Raw genomic sequence first — 25,347 nt, 5'->3', positions numbered from 1 at the left:
CGTAGTATGGCAAAGTTTCATTTACAGTTTTTGTACTTACTCCTTACGCATCTTTTTACAGCTAAACTTTCAGGCACTATTCCAACAATACAAATTTTGTGAAATGTTGTTGAATCAGATCAAAAATATGATGGCCACACACAATAACCTCCAATTTCAATTGGAACCACCTCAGTATTAGTGGCAACTGCCCAACAAGTCTGTACAAGCATATCCTCAAATCATTGTTGTCAAGCAAAATTGCATTGAGAATACTTGACTATAATTGCCATTGACAAGGATTGACTTTGTTAAAAGAAAGGCATCACAACAAACCTTAGGAAAACAAATATCACATGTTAAAAGAAAGGCATCACGACAAACCTCTGGAAAACAAATATCACATGCAACTCTTTCCATGAAAGATAATGTGAAATTTTCCATAGGCTCGCCAAAAGTAGGTCAAAATAGATACACAAACACTCAAAATACAAATTTTCAGGTATCTCACTTTACATCACATTAATGCCAAAGCACAGCAAAGCACGGCAATCGCCTCAGGAATAGGCTATTGACCAATCAAAGAAATTAAAATTATCTTTTGAGAAAAGAAAAAGATTGCCATGATCAGAATCTGAATCAGCTACCATCACCTCTAAAAATATTGTTGCCTTCAAATTTGTCAAGCAGAAAGCCACATTACAAAGTTATTGGATTTCTTTTATGCATTTTTAATAGTTTCTAACGTGTGTACCTGTCATTCACTCTTTCCATAGAACACTTCATGATTCACTAGATCTTATGCACAATTGCAAGATTAAGTTCTACATGAAGATAAGGAACTGCACAACAAAATACCAAAAAAACAGCTTAAATACTTTGTATCCTCAATTACATTAATGAAAGTCTTATGAATAGTTTTATATTTGCCCACTTTGGCCTTAAACCGAAAACTTCCGAAAAATCCATTCCCAAGTTATTATCAATGTTAGAAATGTGAGGAAAGTGCAGCAAGACTATTGTCAAATTTGGTATCACAGCTCTGCATGCATGTGTGGAAATACAACCATGTCACAGAAACTAACTATTTAAATGAGATAAAATGTTAAGCTATCTGTGACAATGAATAAACGTTATCTAATGTTCTAAATTGACTAAATATCAAAAACATTGCAAATGTTTTGTTAAAGGGAATTCAATACAATAAAATTTCGCCTACTATAAGCTGGGCCATAATTCAATGACTCCAGACTCAGCAGACCTAAAAATATAACTGGGACTCAGGACAAGAAAAAAAAATTCAAACATTAAGAAACCCATATTTGTAATAATCTTATAAGATAAATATAAAACTGAATCATAAGAACTTATAAGCATCCAATGACAGCCCTGGTGATGCTTTTACTTTTGCATATGCCTATGCTGCTATATCTGGCCAATTATAAGCTCAGCCATGATTCTAAAATTCCAGACTTGGCAGAGCTGAACTTTGACTGGAGCTTGGACCAAGGCAAAAATGAAAAAAAATACATTGACATGTATTTATATAATAATCTTAAACAACAAAGCATTAAATTGAATTATGGAAACCCATAAGCAATTGCTCCTTCAGTCATAGATCAAAAAAACAGATTACATGCACATAAATAGTGTCATATCAATTTGAATACAAAAAATATATCCATATTTATATTTTACGGATGCCTTCCCTAAATCAAGTTCTATGTGAACTTGAGAGTAATTCTTGTTGAAGAATAATATAATCCTCATGCATGTTAGAATCGTCCAATGCAACCCTTATCGATGCTTTGCCTTTCATGTATGCCTCACCCTTCCATGGGTACACATCCCCCACCCCCAAAACCCTCGAGTTTTTGGGATGAGGATGCTTTCAGGACGAAGGGACATGAGGGGGAAGTCCCCCTACCACAGCACCACGGTCATCTAGTTGCCACCAAGACATCAAAGACGAGAATGTCACAGGGGCTCCCGGAATCTCCTAACCATTCCAAGGATGCCTAGGAGTCTCTCATAACCTGTTAATAACTTAATATTTGATAGCTTTAGTTGGATAAACTATAGGGCAAATATATATATATATTATATATAAGTGTAAGATATAATATATATTAATATATTAAATATATGAGATATTTATTTGTTATTATATTAAATACATATCCTGTGAAAAGAAATGTCTATCCATACTATATCCTATATTAGAGAGATGGCTGTCATTTGGAAAACAAATATCAAACATTATGGCAGTGCTATTACATTTGCTACAGATCTGGAAAACCTTAACATGGTATCAGAGCCAGGTTGCAAATGTAAGAGAGAATGAGGAGATATTCGATATATAAAAGCAATTAAACAAAAGATAGAAGCGATATACAATGGTCTGACGTGATTGAAAGTCATATGTACAGAAGCGTTCATAAAGGCACCTACGAGAAAGATGGTCGATGTCGGGTGAAGATTTTCCTAGATCAATATACGCAAGTTGAATCAGGGATATGTAAGTACAATCTGTCTAGTCTATATGAGTTTGAGTAAATTAGACGGGGGAATATTCCTTCAAATTACTTGGCCTACATGCTCGAGATGTCTATTGTTGTGGATGAATCTCGGATGCCAGTCTCTACTCTAGTTGATTTATCTCCTTTGCCCGATTGGATGCTCAAAAATATTGTTAGGCCAAGTTGAGATGTTGGCGTTGTCATTGGAGAGAAAGTCTCACATGGGAAGTTGTTGCCTGCATACAAAAGGATCCGTTGCCATGTTGATTGAAGGGCAAATAGGAATAACATCACGGGACTAAATCTGATATAGAATCCTGGTTCAAGGAAGCCCTAAACAAATTAAGACGATGTCATCAATGTCATTGATTCCTTAATTTTGGAATGAAAGTCGATACAGATATTATAATGTCCTATGTAGGGGTGTGCCTGCTAATACACATAATAGAAGAAATCTTGCTCACAAAGAGGCCAGGGGATCAAACAATACATTATCGCCGCAAATAAATAGTTGGCATGAATATTGTCGATACATTCTATTTACGGCTTGAATATTTCTTTAGTGTTGACCTAGCTTGAAACAATTTCAACAGGACTTGCAACCCTTCAAAAGGTCAGCAGATTGAGAAAATCAAAATCTCCCTCCACGATCTCGTTACATTGTTTGGTGGGCTCACGATGGGGTCTTATCACTACTCTTCACTTTCGAGCAGACTTCATGTTTTCAAAGCAATGCATACCATGGATCCCATGCAACCATACTTTGCACAGAGGGTGCATAAGGAAGATTAAAAGGTCTTGGCACGGTTCATTGGTGGCCACACAGAAGGTGAATCCGCACAATCCCTATGTGGCCATGTAGAAGGTGGACCCATCAAGGAATATTAATAACATCACAGCTCGCACTCAAGTTCATATGTAAGAAGGAACTAGAAGGAAGTAAGGATCAAAAATTAAACAAGTATTGACCGCTTCCATATAGTAGTCAACCAACTTCAAAGGGATTTAGTTCAAGCACAAAGACCATGATTGTACAAGGTAAAATGAGGTATGCAAAATTATTATTTGAAAGTAGCTTTACTTTATGAAAAGGTTATATATATATATATATATATATATATATATATATATATATATATATATATATATATATATATATATATATATATATATATATATATATATATCACATTAAATTTTTTTATGTGGTAATATTATATTAAAATTAAAGAATATACATAGAAGATGGAATGTATATATGCATATATGTTCAATGTGTATATATATAAACTAGATATGTTTCATTATTAAACATTATTTTGTAGTTATGTTATATGAGATAGTATAGCTGGAAAAATATATGGTGATTATATAAATATATAAACTAATAATATGTGAAGCCATAGATTAAAGATATATAATTTATTAATTAGTGTATTAAATACATGCATATATGCATTCAAAATTCAAAGTATATAGTTAAATTACATCTTTATCTATGTTATTGAAATGATTTTATGTCATTATGCAAACTATTTATTATTGTAGTCTCTCTCTCTCTCTCTCTCTCTCTCTCTCTCTCTCTCTCTCTCTCTCTTTCTTATTTTTATAAAAGCCATGTACCTTGATCTTTTCCTCTGAGAATGTTCTTGCAGCAAAAAAAGGGAGATTGAGATTTAGAGGGAGCTTGACATTTTATTATGGGTAACCTTGAAAGAGAGGGAACGAGATAGAGGATGTGATTTGGTCCTTTTTTGGTGATTTTGATCTTATTTGATTCAAAGGGAGTAAACCATGAAGAGAATATGAGATCAGAATACAAGAAACAAGTTGTAAGGAAGCAGGTCCTATGAGCATAAGAAGCATTAGGTCCCACATATATGTATTTAAGGTGGAATGAAGGATGAAAATTGATTCATGCGTTATATTTCCTATATGGGCTCACCTTATGAATGGAAATATTTGAAAGACAAGGGCAAAAAAATATGGAATTCAGATCCAGAGGGAGTCTGGCATCTTCAGAGGTCTAAATGTCAATGAACTCGAGCTTCAGAGGGAGCAGATGGGGTCAGTCATCTTGTGACATCTCAATCATAGTGATTGAGAGAGAGTTTCACTATTGAAGGTGAAACACTTATGAGGTAAACTTGATTTAATTGATTATTATACTAATGATATCATTTTAATGCCTTATGGGCCCTGTGTAAATCATGAGGAAGTGATGACTTCAAAATGATTATCACTTGCATTTGTTGATGTTATTGAAAGATGAAAATCTTACAATAACTTAATCTTCTATCATGATAGACATCGTATGTTGGCTGAAATCGATCGCTATAGATTATGAATGTTCCTATGGTAAGTGCACATTGCCTTTGAACAATTTGAGTTATGGTGAATATCATGAGACTTGATATTCTTGGTCAAACCATATCTCTGATATCATATTGAGATGATATCTAAAACTAGTTATCACTTGTTAAGCGATTCCTCATATCACGAGTTAGGTGATATGTAAAACTAGGTATCACTTGTTAAGTGATTCCTCATATCATGAATTAGGTGATACGTAAAATTGGGTATCACATGTTAGGTGATTCCTCATATCACGAGTTAGCTGATATGTAAAATTGGTTATTATATGTTATATGATACTTCATATCATGTGTTATGTGATCACAAGATATATAATATGATTATACCGTTTATCTTCCCTAGTTAAGAGGGAGTGTTGATGTTTGTAGCATCGATCAAATGTCATATGAGTTGACATTCTAGAAACCTTTATTTACGTTGAGGTAATATGTTATTCATATTGTGTATGAATCTTGTTTATCCTCTCTAAGCTAAGAGGGAGTGTTAATATTTGATAGCTTTAGTTGGATAAACTAGAGGGCATGTGTGTGTGTGTGTGTGTAAGATATTATATATATATTTATATATTAAATATATGAGATATTTATTTGTTATTATATTAATTACATTCTAATGAATAGACATGTCTTGTGAAAAGACATGTCTATCCATACTATATCCTATATTAAAGAGATGGCTGCCATTTGGAAAACACATACCAAACATTATGGCAGTGCTATTACATTTGCAGCAGATCTAGAAAACCTTTACATAACCCCACTTAGAAATTCCAATCCTAATTTAATAGTAATATTTTTGTGAAAATGACATTCGCAATGAAGGGTTGTAAGGTTTTGAATCCCACCAGTATATGTATTTAGTATTTACACCACCAAGTTACAAGTTATTGAACCGTTCTCTTCAAATGCTCTATAGAGAAGAGAACAACTTCCTCTCTGAGAACTTGTAAATTTGCAGCTCATCCCTCTAGACAATACCTTCATTAAATATCATACACTTTGTGCTTGAGTTAAGACCTATTATATCGTCCTCAGGCCTAAAGAAAGGGAAAAAAACAGATTCAAGTAAATAGACAGCAGAATGAATGTTTTGGTGGAGGTTAATCTTCCACCTCCAACAATTAATGCACCAAATGGCTTCATGTTTTGTTTTGTCTGAAACATAAAAATGTCAGATGGCCTCCCTAGAAATGTCAATGACCTCATATAGAGAACTATGGAATTTTGCTTCCACGCACCAACCATAGAACCCTAAACAAATGTTCTAAAACCTAAAGCAAAACAGCATATGAAAAATTTTGAGATTTGACCTGAATGACAATAAAAATGGTAAATGAAAATCAGAAAAATTGGTTATGGAATAACAAGTTGATTATTTTTTAGGTTAGAACAATTACTTCAAACTTTAGAGTTACCTTGAGGTCTTCATCTATTATCTTGGCAAAACAATCATCAAAAATGGTTTTCAAGACAATTCCTTCAGTGTTCCTTGGGAGGAGAGTCCAACCACCTAGCACTCATGAACATTCACTGCAGAGATCTTCGTGAAGTTGGTGGCAAATTGTGTCACTCCCAACCGTACAAACACATTTCTATTTGTGTGCTTTATCATCAAAATTAAGAACCTAAGATAAGCTGAAGATGTGTTATGTAATGTTTCTTACCTCTTCTTGCATGGTTCGGACACAAAAAAGTTTTCCTATACCTCCAAGAAGAAAATCAGTGCAATGGGCAACATAAAAACTCCATAAAACAGTATGTTGTCTCAATTCAAATAGTCTCATGTGTACCCATCCCAAAAACTCAGTGCAATGGGTACACATCCCATGTATACAGAGGTCCATGCATGCCTATATCTCCAAGAAGAAAATCAGTGCAATGGGTACACATCCCCCCACCCCCATATGCTCCAGCATTGTTTGTCAAAAATTGCATTCTCCCCACGAACCTCTATTACCATCTCATGCAAAATACCGCAAAAGGTCTCAGCATTTTTTACTTCTCTGGAAAGCTCAATTGACTGAGTGTGAGCCATGCCTCTGGTCCACCCTTCAAGCAAAATAGGGCCATCATTTTAGCACCAAAGCATTCTTCCACTTTGACTTCAATGTACCTCAAGTTGTCCTACACCAAGGGCCCACTCAAATCATATAGGCTCAATATCTTGAACCCTTTTCCTAATGCATTGAATGCATTGACTAACAACTCCCAATAGAGGCTCCTTGCAACACTAACGGATGTCTAATAGACCAATAATCAGTACATGCCAACCTCCCCTGTATTCTTCTGTCTGTTTAATGCACTACCTTTCAGCAAAGGTTGTGCACCACAACTATAGTGAGAAATAAAGAACTTCTTGTGGAAGAGCCTTGTATTTGTTGGCCAATGCAAGGGTCCTTAACATCAATCTTTAACTCTACAAGAGAGTTCATAACATCTGCATTGCCTCAGTTGTCTACTCATTTTCACTTTCCTCGTCTCATTGGAAGCGAGGTGAAACCTTAGTCTCACGTCATCTCAAGCTCCATTAAAATATAGAGTTGCATATCTCCAGCAGAATTCTATACAGGTGAAATTGGAATATATAAAATATATATATATATATATATATATATTTCAGATTTGATCAATCGTTTCACACTCACAATCAGTCAAATTCGCCTGAAATTGAACATAATCTTGCCAACGTATATAGACACAGGTTGAAAGCGTGAAGGATAAATTTCAAAAATTGAGGTGATTTTAGGATTTTTCTTCATTTCACTACCATTAGCCATTGTCAGCACAGTTATTGGCTCAAAATCATGCCAAATTCGGCAAGTTTTCTGGCAGCACACTAGCATGTTTTGCCTCACTGAATTCTGAACTATGAGTTGAACAATTACAAATACTGCTTGATGTTCTGCAAAAACCAACCATACAACCCAAAAAGAGAATCCTTTAATTTATAAACCTTGATATATCTATAGTACATTACAGTATGTTCTACTTGAGTTTACTTGCAATTTTGCAAACTCAACAAACATGGTCCGAAAAAGTTCATTCCTTGCAATGCTGTCAAACAGTGGGTAATAACAAAAAGGTGAGCATAGAAAAGTGCAATTGCAGAAGCAATTTCAATAATGTAATTTATTCCTCAGCGAAGCAACAAACCTTACAAATACAGTTCAAAAGAGCTTCAATAAATTTGATGTAATATTTCACACTCGGAATCAGTCAAGATCACCTGAAACTGAACATAATCTTGTCAATGTATATTGGCATCGGTTGAAAGCATGAAGGATAAATTCCAAATATTGAGGTAATTTTAGGATTCTTCTTCATTTGACTACCATTAGCCATTGTCAGCACAGTTATTGGCTCAAAATCGTGGCAAGTTTTTTGGCAACTCACAAGCATGTTTTACCTCACTGAGTTTTTAAACTATGAGTTGAGCAATTACAAAAACTGCTTGATGTTCTGCAACAACCAACTGTACAACCCAAAAAGAGGATCCTTTGATTTATAAGCTTTGATATATCTATACCATGTTACACTGTGTCCTACTTTAGCTTACTTGCAAAAAAATTAAAAATATTTTAGTATCTTAGGTTCTCACTAAATTTAACTTGTCTTTGTAGAACCTTGGTTAATGGTCATTTAGACTTTCTTTTCAGTTTTTCTCAATTAAATCTATTTTTAGACTACGCTATAATTAGCATCTGTAAATGATGTTTAAGAGTTCATTGTTAATCCAATATTGTTCTGCATTTTACGTTTATTCCATTTTTAATAATTCCATGGTATTAGAGTAGCACTCGGTCTGGGTACAAATCCCTTATGGGAGGGTTTTTAATGATGTTTTCCTCAAAAATTATCTGATGGGTTTTCATAATTTTTATCCTTATAAATATTCATTTAGGTTTGACTGTCTTCCTAAAAACCAGAGTTCATATTCTTTGATCCGTATCTCTGCTTATTTTGGTTTTGATTAATTTTTCACCTCAAAAAATGTGTTAGGTTTGGTTGATTTTTCTCCTCAAAAATGATTTTTGGTTTCTATAATTCGTGAAATTTGCGTGGGATATAATTTCACAGTTTTAATCATTTTTTTCCGAAAAAATGATGCTTTGTGTTTACTGTCTAAGTTATAGTTTAATGCATGCTACTGAATAAGAGTTATAACAAATATAAGTAAATGCAAGGCAACATCAGAGAACCACCATATATTCTATTAATATTTAGTCAAGGTTTACATCAAGTGATAAGCACAACAACAATGATACCAATGATAATATTGAAGCCCCCTTCCATTCGAGGGAGTGTACACATAACCTCTGAGGGGGTGCAACATGAACCGTCGAGACCATAACTACCTACGCCTCAGCCACGCTAATGACTAGCGACATGATTAACATTAACAACATTAGACCACACATAGCATTATACCCGACAACATCATCCCCCTCAAAAAGGAAGTAGTTTCCTCACGACATACAATCAAAATGGAATGATGTTAAAACCCACAACCCAACTACACTGTACAAAAGAGGAAAGAAAATCAGGATGGAGGAGGCTGAGAGTGCACCCCTAATGTGGTAGCGGTGGATGTGATGGAGCCCTAATGTTTTGCAAAAATTTAGGGCCTCCATTTGAGAAATAATGGAGATTCATGCTGCAACTATTGTCATTGTTGTTAAAAGGGCTTTCACAAGTAAGGGCAAGATTATAAGCATAACCATTATCAATATCAAGGTGCTGTTCTGAAGGAAAAGTTTTCATCATTGGGATCAGCAGGCAATTTAGCTGGTCATCATTTGCAGTTGCAGCCGCAGATACAACAGTACAAAGAGCTGGGAGGTCGAACTTGTCACAGGTTTATGCCAAAGGCACCTCAAATGGCCATTGCGAATCTGAGGGATAATCAACAAGCCAATTTATTACAATGGCTTCATGGTGACGGCAGTCACAAGCCATGCCAGCAAAACCAATGGGAAAGAAAGGGGTCAAAAGAGGGAGACAAACTGCAGCAAAGGACCAATCACCCTCTCTGAAAAAATGATGAAAATCCATATAGTGACACTCACAATAAGGGCCTCAAAGATCAAAAGCAGGTAAACATGGGTAGACCAAGGAGGTTGAAAAAGGAAGCATATCCAGTTATAGAAAATAAAAAAATAGGCGAGAACGATGGTAACTCTAATGAATTGACATATCAAAAGCAACTATTGGAGTTAAATCACTGTGAAGTTGAATGTCAAATTGTTGCCATCCAGGCAATTTGTGATGCACAGAGGGAGCATGTGGTTACTCAATTGAGAGTGGCACGCTCAATGTTTTCAAACAAGCAACTTTATGCCATTTCTACAGTTCCTGAAAGAATATTGCCCAAACACTGTTGCAATCAAGAACTCAGAGGGGACAGTTGAGTTTGAAAGAAAGACTCAAAACTATGATGTGGACGGAAGTCATGTTGGTGAGGAAGAATGGCAGAAGTCACTAAGGGTCAGGGTACATTAGAACAGCAATCAGTTTCTGCTGATGACCAAACTGTAGTGATGCCAACACCTGTTGGTTTTCACTTTACCAATTTGGCATTCATGTTTCCAATTTGGCTTTTGAAGAGAATCTGAAATCAAAATAGTTGATGGGGAAAGTTCATTTCGGACTCCTAATGAGGATGGCAAAACAAGCTCGAGTATTGGAATCACCCCTAAAACCCACAAGCTTCCTAAACCAGTTGAAATGCTGCTTTCAGTCAACAGCTCTCCTTTTGGGGAATATTGCAAAGATAGAATGGACACATTAGCAAAGCTGACAAGGAGCCCTAGCATTGATCTTATTTCATTCAAAACATTTTTTCTATATGGATATTTGTGATGGTGCATAACATCGGAGCCTGATGTCTAAGATTTAACAATGAGATAAATATGCCCAGGACATTTCAAATTGGCAGCGTCTTCATTTTTACAAACAGAGAAAGATGGCATTTGCATCCTCTCCATGCTGTATAGTATGGCTTACCTTTTACATTCGACCAGTTCCCAAATAGAGATGTTCTATGTTCAAAGACGGGCAGTTATGCCATAAAATAGAGAAAGGCACCGAAAATCAGAGGCGTCACAATGAAGGGTCAAAAGCATGATTATCCCAGTTCATGGATAGCAAACATAACACTTAGCATTCAAAGGAAGAAATGATGGCCTGTGGTTGACCTTAGGAACAAACCTCTGTGAGTATGGAGCACACACTTGTTATCTTCGCATTTTGTGGATTGCAAGTGAAAGCAGTTTAGCATAACTTTATTTTTCGAGCTGGAGGGATTCTTAGGAACGAAAAGGCTAAGCGACACTTAATATAAATCAAGGATCCCTTTGAGATTTTAAATGGTTTAACAAGCACAGTATATGCATGTTGAAAAGGGAATTTCAACATACTGCAAAGAATGCGCTCTAAAATCCAGAGCCTTTTGCCGCATCATTCACCCCAAACACAGTCAGGAATGAAGGGATAATTGTGCAGAGAAGGACAAAGAAGTCTAGGAAGAACTGCGAACACAGTTTGGTAAGCTGGGGTCAATGATTGTGGCACAAACCCGACTAAAAGAAGGAAGTCAGTTTTTATTTATATCAGGTCCTGATGATGCTTGTCCATCAAAAGCTCTTCCCAGACCTGCGTTGTCAAACTTCTTCTGTGAAGAGGTTAAGAAGCATATCATTCAGAATGCAGAGGAGAATTGAAGGACTGAAGGAGCACATCCTACGCAGCAGGATATTTGCGGGTGGCACAGAACCGGTGAATCTGTCGTAGCATTACAAATATGAAGATTTGCATTAAACACCTACGGAGGAAAGTAATAGACAAAAGGTAAAACCTGTTTAAGTAATATTAAAAAGATTTAAGTAATTAAAATCCTGTTTAAAGCTGTGATCATGTTGGAGCAAATTTATTTAAAATGGAGGTGCGATTATTCATGCGAAAGTGTAGTTTATTCTTCAAAAGGTGAGATGAATTTTCATTGTACAAGATATAAATAAAAGTTACATTGTTCAAAAGAAGACATAAGATAACAAGAAAAAGGATCAAAAACAAATTTGGAAGAGTATTATAAAAAGAGTATTCAGATTTTGTAAGGAAGATTGCAGATCAGAAGGCAGGGCTTGTCCATAGACTTGTATACTCTATTTTATGGTAATAAAAGATCTCTATTTGCGTTTATTCAAGGCAAAGAAAATAAAATACAATTTGGATTTGTCCTTTGTGATAATAAGGTGATTATTGGGTTATTTCCCACAATGCTCATGTATTAGATTTGTCATAGCATTCTTTATTGATAATCAGGGATAAGTGTGAAAATATGTGTGTTTTCTCATCCTTGTCTAATTGGGCTTCCCACCAAAGAAGTTAGAATCATTTTGGACTAGCATCGAATTACATAGGTGATTTATCTTCTGCATTTAGAGCACAGGAATAATTGATGATATTTTAAAGTATATTGTCTCATAAAGTTGTACATAAGAATCTTCATTGTAGTGGACTCTATTGCCCGAGTAAACAAGGCACTGGTCTTGGGAATCATTGAAATGCAATCATTGGATTTATAGTTGAAGTCAGCAATTATTTTCTGTATTTCCTTCTTGCAAGAATCTACTCAATTATTGAAAAATCTTATACAAACATTCAATCATTTCAAGCATTCATGTAACTTTTATTTTCTAAAGATTTTGCCAAACTTGAAGTATAAATTCGCTATAGAAAAACTTTGAACTAAGTCATAAGGGTTTAAGGAAGGTTTACTCACCTGGGTTTAGTGAAGCCTAAAGTGCAGGGGAATTGAATCAGGAGATTATTCTCATTCATTGGCCAAAGCTGATTGAGTAATCCTATTAGAGAATTGGCAAAGCTCTTGGATTTCCAATCTATAGTTTTGGTAACCAATGAGATGAAGGTGGTGGTGCGGGTGATAAGCAAGCCCACAACTCGTACACCTATTGTTTTCTAAGTTGCACATCTCGATCTATGACCATCTTCCTCTCTATTGTCCTCTTCACCATCATCGCTGCCTCTAGCAACTGCTTCTCCTTGCATCAAGCCTCGCCATAGAACTCGTCATGCATGACTTGAACACAACCTTATATGCTCTAGCCTCCTCCAGCTGAGCTGACAAAGTCTCTCTCTCTCTGTATGCATGGCTGCCCTCTTTGCAGCTCATGCTTCCAAAAGTCTCTCAAGCCATGTTTCCCTTCACTATCCATAACTTAGTCGCCAACTCCATCCTAGTTGTCTCACATGTGGTCGAGACATGCTCTAAGCGTCGTAAGGTGTAGTGGCCTTCTTTGAAGGCCTACTCAATCTCCCTCACCAACCCAACTACTCGAGTCTCTCCTAGTCTCTCTCAGAGTACCCAATCCTCCAACATGGCTAGGGGCTTTGTCATAGGCCACCCCCTAGACTCATCGCAGACTCTAAGCTCCTTTGTACATCCTACATGTACAAACGTCAAGAGCCTCTCTAACTCCTCTATCACCTCCTCCTATGTCTGTGACTAGGCAAAGGCTATAGAATGCTCCACGTCACCCTCTCTAGACTCCATCCTACTATGCTACTATACAAGGCCCTCCTTGACACTCATTGTCGCAGGCATCTCCTATATAATAATGCTATGTGTGGTCTAAAATGTTGTTAATGTTAATCATGTTGTTGGTCATTAGCTCAAGGGTAATATGGACTTGATAATGAATGAAAGATCTTGACCTTTGTTGTGAGCAGCCTTATGACAAAATTCACAAAGTGACCTTTGTCACTGGTCAATTGGATGGGGATGTCATACCGTATAATGATCTACTCATAAATGAACTTCGTTGTACTCACAGCCAAGTTATTCAGCAAAGCCTGTGTCTCAACCCACTTCATTAAGTACTCAGTTGCCACCATGATATATCGACACCTTCGAGCTCTACTTGCCTTTAGAGGTCCAACAAAATTCAAGCCCTAGCACTCAAATAGTTCTTGTGAATGCTAAATGTTGAACGACATGAAATACCTCTTCAATGATTTCCTCACTCTCTGAAAAGTATCACAACTTACAACCCACTCCTTGGTGTTATTGCATAGAGTAGGCCATCATAACCCTGCAAGGAGCACATTTTGTGCCGTGGTATCTAGTCCCATATGCCCTTCGGCTGGCCCTTCATGTGCCTCTCTCAAAACGCTCTGTACTTCCAACTCCATGACACATCTCCTCAATACACAGTTGGGTCTCATTTTATATAACAACCCATTCATCAACTGAAAGGTTCAGCTCCTCAATACCAACTTTCGTTGCTCACCTAGTAACATGTTCCTTGGAAACAATGAGATTGACAAATACTTTCTAATGCTCTTATACCATTCCGAAAAGTCGACAATGTGAAATAAGTCTGCGTTAGGGAAGTCATAGTTAACTCCTTCTGGCGGCTCTCTCGACTTGATCCGAGAGAGTTGTTCTGCAATTACATGGCTCTTCCCAAGTTGTACAATGATAGTGAAGGTGAATACTTTAGCAACATCAATATGCTCAACCTTCCCTATATGACTAGTTTATTCACTAGGTACATCAACGTTTGATGGTCCACGTAGAATGTAAATGGCATTGCCAACAAGTAATGCCCAAACTTTTCTATGGCGTAGACCATTCTGAGGGCCTCCCGCTCTGTCGTACTGTAATTCTTCTTTGCCCTCGACAACAACCTACTAGTGAAATAAATGGGTTGGTCTAAATCATGATCACCCCCCTGTGCCATAGTTGCATCGATTGCAAAATTTGAAGTGTCCACAAGCACGTGGGACTCCTTGTCCCAATTAGGATACGTCAAAATTGGTGCCCTGACCAATCTTGTCTTCAATTTTGCAAACCAAGTATCTTGCTCTGTCCCCCAAACACAGGGTTCCCCTTTCCGCGTCAACTTGTCAAGAGGATAGGATACTTGGGCAAAGTTCTTTATAAATCGCCTAAAGTAGCCAATGTGACCCAAAAATGACTTCACCCCCATGACATTCATGGGAGCCTCCATCTCGATGATTACCCTAACCTTGTTGGGGTCAATTGTCATGTCCCTATATTTATTTTATAGTAAATAAATTAATAATAGAATATATAACAATAAATTATATTATAATTCATTATTATAAACATAATAATAAATTAATATCATATATTATATGATTATAATATAATTAATATGATGAATACAATAACATGATAAATTTAATAAAATAATAATAATACATTAAATAATAATCCAAATTAAAAAATATGATATATAATATTTTATAAGTCATAGTAAAACAATAATTAATTATATGAATATTTTATTTCTATACCATCATAATATGAAACAAAAGCCATATATTTAATAAATATTATTGCATATTATAATTTAAGATATAATAATCATCCATATCTGATAATTATAACATATAGATGTAGTAACGAAGACTAAAATTAATGTATCAAAGAAGAGGCGTGTCTCCTCCAAAATGCATCTATTTAGGAGAGTCCATGGAAGGATCGACAGGGAGGTCAATCAGAAGTTACAGGCATCAGATAATCAGTCAGCAGTTGGACCATATTCAACCAGCACCGAACACCACAAGACTTACATAACGAAATCTAACGCTACAGGCAAATCGCACAACCAGGAGAGTTATATTGAAAACTCAAGAATACAAGACAAAAACAGCAGAAGGAAAAGTTTTAACAAAACCACACACAAATATCTATTTGAAAACAAATCCATCGCTGCACGAGAATAGATAGGAAATCGCTGGTCAAAGAGACTCAACATCGAAATCAGAAACAATAACACAAATCCATCACAAGCAGTGAATAATACAAGCTGCAGATATACCAGATAATAGTGGATAAGGATATAGATTCAAGATAATACCACATATTAGGAGATAATGCACCACACATAAATTATAATCAATTACCAGAGCATAGCTGGGGCATACAATTAACAGTAAGAACAGATAGAGACCGTTCAAAATAGCGTTAATCTGAGAAAGCAGTTAAAAGGAAAGATCAAACAGAAATCTGAGAAAATATATATTTTTGTCCCCCTAATATCTATTGCAGACCTTATAGAAATCATCAAGATATAATTTTGCCTCCCTCATATCTATTGCAGACCTTATAGAAATCATCAAGAGAACCAGATTGGTATTTAAGGATATTCAGATTTCTTCTTATTGAGAATTCTCCTCACCAACATAATCATAATGCAGAGGTTTAAAGACTGAAATAGAGATTCCTTATATCAAGCACGTCACCATTGACATCTAGAAATTCCATATCAGTGACTAAAACTATATCAAGGAAAAAACAATATTTCAGATCACTAATTATAATAGGGGAAGTCATACTTGACATAAAAATTTGATTTGACATAACAATTTGATTATTATAATCAATCTTTCCATTCATTCACCAAATATATCCAATATTAATTTAGGAACAAGAATCTATTGACTATAAATCATAATCATAGCTCATAACTCGATTCCTGTCGAGTAAGAGAAGGCTAGTATATTCAAGAACATAAATCAAGTTGCATAATTCACAGTTACCTATATCTTATATACATATTGTTCACTGAAGACATTATCTTGCCAAAATATATCATTTTCATATTAAAAATTGAGGTCATAGAAGAAGTACGCTTCTCATTTGTTAAGTCTTCATAGGAATAATTCTTAATTCCAAACCTAATCAAGTAGGGGACATTACAGTGGTATCAAACCATAATCCTGCCATCCTATGAGAAGGCCTATGGAAACTTACAAGAGGAGGGGCAAATAAAACAACAAAAAATGACTTAGCAAATGAGGTGAGATCCTATATGGAGCAAAACAACCAAACCAACCAAACCATATTGAATCAAATGGAAAAATCAAATCAAGCACTTCTCCAAGCATTGCAAGATATGGGAAATTCTATCAACAATTTGAGAGGTCAACCCAACCAGGCAAGAGAAACTAGCTCCACTCACTCAGAAAATAATAATGTGTTTTCTACAACCGGAATACCACAACCATCATTCTTACGCAAAGCAGAGCTACCAAGAGAAGAAGATGGAATAGAACAAGTAGTGACTGGGATTGAAGAAATTGCAAGGGCATACGCAGCTTTAGAGCCTAACATTAGAGAGCTGGTATTTTTCAGAAAAAATTGTGATGATAAACGAAGGGAGATGTCTAGAAGGAATATAAATGAAGAACTCAAACATAAAATTAACAAAATAAAGCTTCCACATTTTGATGGTTCATAAAAGATTACACCGCACTAATGGTTAGAAATATTAAACACATTTTTTATTCTAAATCCCATGACGGAAGAAGATGCCTTCTATAGTGCATCTAGAGGGAGCAGCAGATGATTGGTGGACCCATGAGCGTATCTCACTGGGGCATAAAGATGTAAAATCCTGTGAATAATTCTCCCAAAAGCTCATGAACAATTTGATGATAATGACATCGAATGGTATTTCCAAGAACTAACTCAACTCAGACAAACTAGAACAGTGGAAGACTATGCTCGCAAATTCCAGGAGTTATCAGTTATGGTTCCAGACCTGTTCCAAAAGAAACTCATATATTTATCGAAGGATTAAAAAACTCCACCAGGCACTCTGTTAAACCAAATGAACCACAAAACTTAGAAGAAGCCATTAGAATAGGAAAAATGGTAGAATCAAATCCTTCAAAGGAAAGATCTAAGAATTTTTCAGCAAAGACAAAACATAGAAATAACGACTCGAGAAAAGATCATAAAGAAAAAGAATGTTATTTTTGCAAAGGAAAGTGGAGTGTTGGGCATCAATGCCAAGGAAAGGATGCTCTCAAGCAAAAAGAGGACGTAATGAAGAAAGGCTTATGCTTTAGGTGTAGAGAACCATGGGCATCAGGTCACAAGTGTAGCAAAAGGAATCAAATTAATAGAATAGAAGCAACATCTGAGAGAGAAACTGAAGAATCGCATAAGAAAGCAAGACATGATCCAGGAGATTTGAATAGTATCCAAGCATGAAATGAAGGAGAGAAGCAATGGTATTTTGAAGAAATTCCACTTGATGTATAAATTTGAATGGAATTAGTAATCAATATTAGAGAAGAAGGGAAAATAAAATGGGATAAGAAATTATTCACTTCAGTTAGTAATTTGTACCTATTTCTTTTGGATTAACAAGTAAAAACAAGTAATTGATTATGAGAATCTGTAATAAGCATATGAATACAAATATTCAATTGTATTTATACTCAAATTTTTTGAAAACTCCTTGAATGAAACTATAGAAAGATCATGCACTTCTAGAGGCCTCAAAATGAGATAAAGTCGCTCCTATTGAATAGAAAGGGATACTCCTAAAGGGATATCCTTAGTGACCTAGGATGAGATAAAGTCTCTCCCAAGGATTATAGAGATGGGTAATCCTAAAGGGATACCCATAGAGGCCTTAGGACAAGATAAAGTTTCTCCTAAGGATTAAATAGAGAGGGATAATCCTAAACGACCATCCCTAGTGACCTGGGATGACATAAAGTCTCTCTTGAGGATCGTAGAGATGAGTACTTCCCAAAAGGATACTCATAGAGGCCTTAGGTTGAGATAAATTCCTTCCTAAGGATTTTGGTGATGGATAAATCCCAAAGGGATAGCCATAGAGGCTTAAGGTGGGATAAAGTCTCCCCTAAGGTTTGCAAATGCATCGTAAAGAGGGTATCCATAACAATTTGGAAGGGATAAAGTCTCTACCAATAATTATGAGGATTACTAATCAAGACTTGTCATGGGTCACAGAAAGGTAAAGGAAGGATCGAGAAGTACACACTAAGATAAGTTCCTCTTTTGTTAAATTTGAACTTAGTAATTTAAAGTATAATCTTGTGATATTGAAATTTATGTTTCCAACCATCTAATCCCAAATTGATGTTGTTGCAGGACTATCAAATCACAAGGAGGGAATATTGCATTGCTTGAGGACAAGCAATTTTGGGAAGGATGGACTGTCATGTCCCTATATTTATTTTATAGTAAATAAATTAATAATAGAATATATAATAATAAATTATATTATAATTTATTATTATAAACATAATAATAAATTAATATTATATAATTATAATATAATTAATATTATATAATTATAATATAATTAATATGATGAATACAATAACATGATAAATTTAATAAAGAAATAAAAATAATAATTCATATTAAAAAAGTATATGATATATAATATTTTATAAGTAACATAGTAAAACAATAATTAATTATATGAATATTTTATTTCTATACCATCATAATATGAAACAAAAACCATATATTTAATAAATATTATTGTATATTATAATTTAAGATATAATAAACATCCATATCTGATAACATATAGATGTAGTAACGAAGACTAAAATTAGTGTATCAAAGAAGAGGCATGTCTCCTCCAAAACGCATCTATTTAGGAGAGTTCATGGAAGGAGTTAAAGGGGGGAGGACAGAGGAAGGATCGACAGGGAGATCAATCCGAAGTTACAGACATCGGATAACCAGTCAGCAGTTGGACCATATTCAACCAGCACTGAACACCACAAGACTTACATAACAAAATCTAACACTACAGGCAAATCGCACAACAGGGATAGTTATATTGAAATCTCAAGAATACAAGACGAAAACAGCACAAGGAGAAGTTTTAACAAAACCACACACATATATCTATTTTAAAACAAATCCATCGCTGCACGAGAATAGATAGAAAATCGCTGGTCAAAGAGACTCAACATCAAAATCAGAAACAATAACACAAATCCATCATAAGCGGTGACTAATACAAGCTGCAGATATACCAGATCATAGCGGATAAGGATATAGATTCAAGATAATACCACATATTAGGAGATAACGCACCAGATATAAATTATAATCAATTACCAGAGCATAGCTGGGGCATACAATTAACAGTAAGAACAGAAAGAGACCATTCAAAATAGCGTTAATCTGAGAAAGCAGTTAAAAGGAAAGATCAAACAGAAATCTGAGAAAATATATATTTTTGTCCCCCTCATATCTATTGCAGACCTTATAGAAATCATCAAGATATATTTTTGTCTCCCTCATATCTATTGCAGACCTTATAGAAGTCATCAAGAGAACCGGATTGGTATTTGAGGATTTTTGGATTTCTTCTTATTGAGAATTCTCCTTGCCAACATAATCATAATGCAGAGGTTTAAAGACTGAAATAGAGATTCCTTATATCAAGCACGTCACCATTAACATCTAGAAATTCCATATAATGACCAAAACTATATCAAGGAAAAAACAATATTTCAGATCACTAATTATAATAGGGGAAGTCATACTTGACATAAAAATTTGATTTGACATAACAATTTGATTATTATAATCAATCTTTCCATTCATTCACCGAATATATCCAATATTAATTTAGGAACAAGAATCTATTGACTATAAATCATAATCATAGCTCATAACTTGATTCCTGTCGAGTAAGAGAAGGCTAGTATATTCAAGAACATAAATCAAGTTGCATAATTCATAGTGACCTATATTTTATCTACATATTGTTCACTAAAGACATTATCTTGCCAAAATCTATCATTTTCATATTAAAAATTGAGGTCATAGAAGAAGTACACTTCTCATTTGTTAAGTCTTCATAGGAATAATTCTTAATTCCAGACCTAATCAAGTAGGGGACATTACATCAATCTTTCATCCGGTCTTACAAACAATATGGCCCAAGAGCTTACCTCGTGGAACCATGAACCTGCACTTTTTTGAGTTCAGTGCCAACTTTGCTCTTCAACACCTCCCCATGCACTCTCGAAGTGTTGCTAAGTGTGTCATGCTTACTGAAGATAGACCACTCGTCGAGAAAGGCTCAGAAATCCACCACTATCATCTTATCAAAGATGTGGAGGAATATTCTTTGGAAAATTGTTAGTGCGTTGCATAGACCTGTAATGGGCACCCCTGGATGTCCCAAAAGAACTAAACCAAATTGCTGGAAAGAATTATGTCAAACAGTTTGCATTCAACTTCTTATTTCTCCGTTTAATGTTTTAAACCCCTTATAACTCCGGAAATCAAACGTTTATTTGTTTGTTATGTTTCGTGCATGGAATTGGTATCATACAACATAAACAAGAAAGAAACTACAATATTATGCAAAGTGGAAATGAACTGCTGCTAATAAAATGTTATTTTCAGAATTCATAAAACCAAATACATGGCAGATTTATCAACTCACTAATTACTTCAGCAGTATTGACATAATACTCCAGCCCATGCTTTCGAACTTGCTGCTACAATACTTCGTCCTTCAATCAGTCCACTACCTTCATAATACCATTCCCTCAAAGCGGCATAAGCATCAGACAAGTAGTGAAGAAGATATGAGCAAAATACCAAATCTGCCTATAGCCGGAAATGCAATTAAACTGCCTGAAAATGAAGCCAATAAAAAAGAATTCCAAAGGCCAAACCCCAAGGGAATGACGTCTAGAATGTTACAAGAGAGGATAGACGTCCTCAAATGCCAAGAACGGAGCTTCAACTCACACACCAATTTCTTCTCATATTCAACCTGCCTAATGAAGCCACAAATGCTTCCTTTTATTCTATTTCCAAGGGTCCGCTCAACTCATATGGGCAATGTGGGATAAAAGATGTGTAATATATAAAACATATATTAAAATACCCCTTATGTCTCCCTTGGGTACACATCACCATAAAATAAATATTAAAGTAACACTTTTAATATTTTACAATTAAATTAGACGTTACTTTAATAAAACTTCAGGCATTAAAATGTATTAGCAATCGGACTCCGAATAATGCGAGTGATAGCTCATTGGAAAGCTCTCACCGAGGAGTATCGAATTCAATCACCAAAATTGACCTGCACTGTGTCCTGCCGACTTACTAAAAATAGTATGTCTGAAACTGAGTAAATCAACTTCGTTTTGGCCCAAACTGGAAATGATTAGGCCAAAACACTCCAGGATCCCATTAAACCCTTCGTTAGCCCTCGGGACCATGTAGAACAAGGCTAACGCACACACACTTGGTCAACTGCTAAAATGGGGACATTACAAGACCGAAGGGCATTCGGTTATATGCATACACTCTATCCTCCACCATGAAAGTTGTTTTTGACTTATCATCCTCCACAGTAGATATCTGGTTATACCCAAAGAAACCATCAATGAGCAAATGCAACTTGTGTCTAGCGACCTCCTCGAGGATCGTATCCATAAACGGCAAGGGTAAGGCATCCTAAATGGTGATAGCATTGAGACATTTGAAATTGACACAAATTCTTATTTGGTTGGCATCTTTCTTTAGTGATATTACTATCGGAGATACCCAATTCGCTTCTCTTCACCTTAAAGATAATTCTTGCTTCAAGCATAAGCTGCATTGCCTCATTCACCTTTGTAGCGTAGTTTTTGTTCATCCTAGACGGTCTTTTCCGCACGGGTACGGCTCTAGCTGCCAAAGGGATGTTATATACACACAACTCTAATGATACACCCTCGAGGTCTTTGTAAGTCCACGCGAATACATCCTTGTATTCCAAAAATATTTTAAATGTCAGTTAACCCTTTGCGTGTGCAAGAACTGTTTGAGCACTGGGGCTTGGATTTTGTTGGACCTATGAAGGCAAGTAGTGCTCGAAGGTGTCGGTACATTGTGGTGGCGCCAAAGTACCTAACGAAGTGGGTGGAGGCATAGGCTTTGCCGGATAACTTGGTCATGAGTACGGCAAAGTTCATTTATGAGCAGATCATTACACGGTACAGCATCCCCATCCAAATGGCAACTCATAACAGAGTTCAAGATCTTTCATTTGTTATCAAGTCCATATTACCCCCGAGCTAATGACCAACAACATGATTAACATTAACAACATTTTAGATCACACATAGCATTATACACGCCAACACTTTGTACTTTGCAAATCATTCTAAAGAAGGGGACCACCTTCTCCTTTTTTTCTGGCTACACTTGGCTATTGACATTATGCAGATCCAGGGAGGGTTTCAGCAGCAGCAAAATGTTCTGATGTATTCGTGACTCCAAGACATGTATTGTCTTTTGCAAGGTAGTTGATAGAATGATCATTAAGGGAGGCTGTTAGCATATTTTTTGGATCTTACGTTCTACCTATATTTAACTCGTTCTTGGAGAACCTTAGTTAATGGTCATTAAGGCTTTCATTTTAGTTTTTCTCAGTCAAGTTTATTTTAAGACTACGCTATAATAAGCCTTTGTAGACTCTATATAAGAGTTCATTGTTAGTGCAATATTATTCCGTGTTTTCTGTTTTTAACAACTTCAGCAAAGTCAACAAACACTGTCCAAAAAAGTTCGTTCCAATGTTGCCAAATATTGAGGAAAAAAGATGAGCATAGACGAGTGAAATGATAGAAGCAATTTCAAAAATGTACATTTATTCCTCAAGGAAGCAACAAAAACCATAAATACAGTTCGATAGAGCTTACCACACACTCTTTTTTATCATGCCTTGATTTGAATAATCCTTGGGAACATGGGAGCCATTTGCACTTATGGACAAACGTGTCAATTTTCGCCTAGCATCAAAACAAGAAATGCAATAGCTTAATTGATGAAAGATAAGGACAAACAATGCTTCAACACTAGTAAAAGTCTTTCAATAGGCTCCACCATTCACAAATGTTTGTCATCCATTTAGAACAAGAGATTAACATAGCCATTGAATAGTAAGAAATAATGTTATTTTTCAAATTTTACAAATCCAATAAGTGTTGTATGAAAACGATCATTATGCTCTTAATAAATGGGACCCCATTATTTACAAAATCTTCTACATTTTCCATTGAAATCTTGATCTGTTTAATTATTTTATTTTCCTTCCAGAGGCTCTACCTACCAAAACTGATTTGCTTCCTGAGCATATTCTATTTCACAAAACTATATTATTATGACTTTTGCTATGTTTTCTGTATGGCCACTAATTGTAAAATATGCTTGTTGTCCATTGCCCAAAAAGAGCACTCCCAAAGACTCATGTACATTATAATAGAAATTCTGTAAAAACAGACAGCAAACCTCACAAATGGAATTAAAGATAACAGCATACACATTATTTTGTCTTACACACGTTACTAAGCATTAGAAGTCATCAGAATGGACCTCCTAATATGAAATTGACTTAGATATTATAATGTGCAATTGATTAAAATAGATTGAAATCTAAACGTAAACCAATCTAATGTGACAGCTACTGAAACCAAGAAAAAAGGCATAATGCTGATGTTTGATACAGCTAAGGCTGTCATTTACATAGTCTATTCAAATGAACAACGTAAATGACAATATTCATGCCAATATTACTGTGAATTGATATTATATGCTCATGATTTCCTCATACATAAATTCAATAGCATATAACAGTTCCACTTTCCGTTTGATGCTGAAATGTAAGGAATATAATTAAAATCAGCTAACATACAACTGATGTGCTAAATTAACTGTTCAAAATGGCATCAAGAAAATAAAGGAACAATTAAGAGACTGAAAACACAAAGACAACTAGAGAGACACAAGGTATTGTGCTCAAGAAATACAATGAGATAACTCCAACAATAGGGAGTATTTAAGAAAAAGGAGCTTTGGTCCAAATACCAAACAAACAGTTAGATACAGGAAATTTCCAGTCCATGGTAATGAGTCTTAGTAGCTTCTGGTGTTAACTGTGTAAACAAACATCATAATAAAATTACACAGTTGAAGCCAGAAGCTACAAAAATTCAAACAAACAGTTATTTTCTTTTACATGATAAACCTACTTATTTTATTTTACATGATAAACCTAGATTATAAATTTAGATTTTACCTGAGTCAAATACATCTTAAAATGGGAAAGGAATGAACTACATCACTCAAGCACTTGACAAATTCATCATAAGTTGAAATTTGATCATAAGTACACACAAAATAAACTCCAGAGTCGGCAGTACCAGGCTATCAACTCATTGGTCTATTGAGCCAGAAATCAACACAGCAACACATCCATCAAGAAATGCTCAGATTTAAAAGCATGTATCTCCTTCATGGTAACTTCCATGTCAACGTGCATAAGCCATGGTTACCAGGAAACTCCATTTAGGAATGTGGACCATTTTGACAAACTCGCACCCCAATGTCTGGTGACTACATTTTATATATAATATAGAAGTTCCCTTGTTTATTTACCCATGTACTCCCGCCTCCTCCAGTAGCTATTGCATGAGTGGTGGAATGAAATCAATAACATCCAAGGCCATGTAATCTACAGTTTTCCAAGCTAACTTGGCCATCTATAACAAAGGAAAGAAGCTTTCTACAGGAGACACTCTCATCACTCATGACATGAGTTGAACCAGGGGACCGAAACACAACTTAT

At 35.4% G+C, this 25,347-nt stretch overlaps 1 protein-coding gene across 1 annotated transcript in view; it reads right to left on the bottom strand.

Moving 5' to 3' along the window:
- EME1B (essential meiotic endonuclease 1B) overlaps positions 1-25,347 on the bottom strand; it is a 67,814-nt gene that overhangs the window by 3,142 nt on the left and 39,325 nt on the right. The window contains exon 9 of the mRNA XM_089795500.1: positions 23,423-23,512. Within this exon, the coding sequence (XP_089651626.1) occupies positions 23,423-23,512 (90 nt within the window). The remainder of the gene's footprint in view (positions 1-23,422; positions 23,513-25,347) is intronic.

The sequence above is a fragment of the Cupressus sempervirens genome, chromosome 8 (assembly GCF_028749045.1).
Source record: "Cupressus sempervirens isolate cs-2001-9-10 chromosome 8, ASM2874904v1, whole genome shotgun sequence".
Lineage (NCBI taxonomy): Eukaryota > Viridiplantae > Streptophyta > Pinopsida > Cupressales > Cupressaceae > Cupressus > Cupressus sempervirens.
The sequence above is the reverse complement of the archived record's forward strand: the minus strand, read 5'-3'. Positions and strand labels throughout refer to the sequence as shown.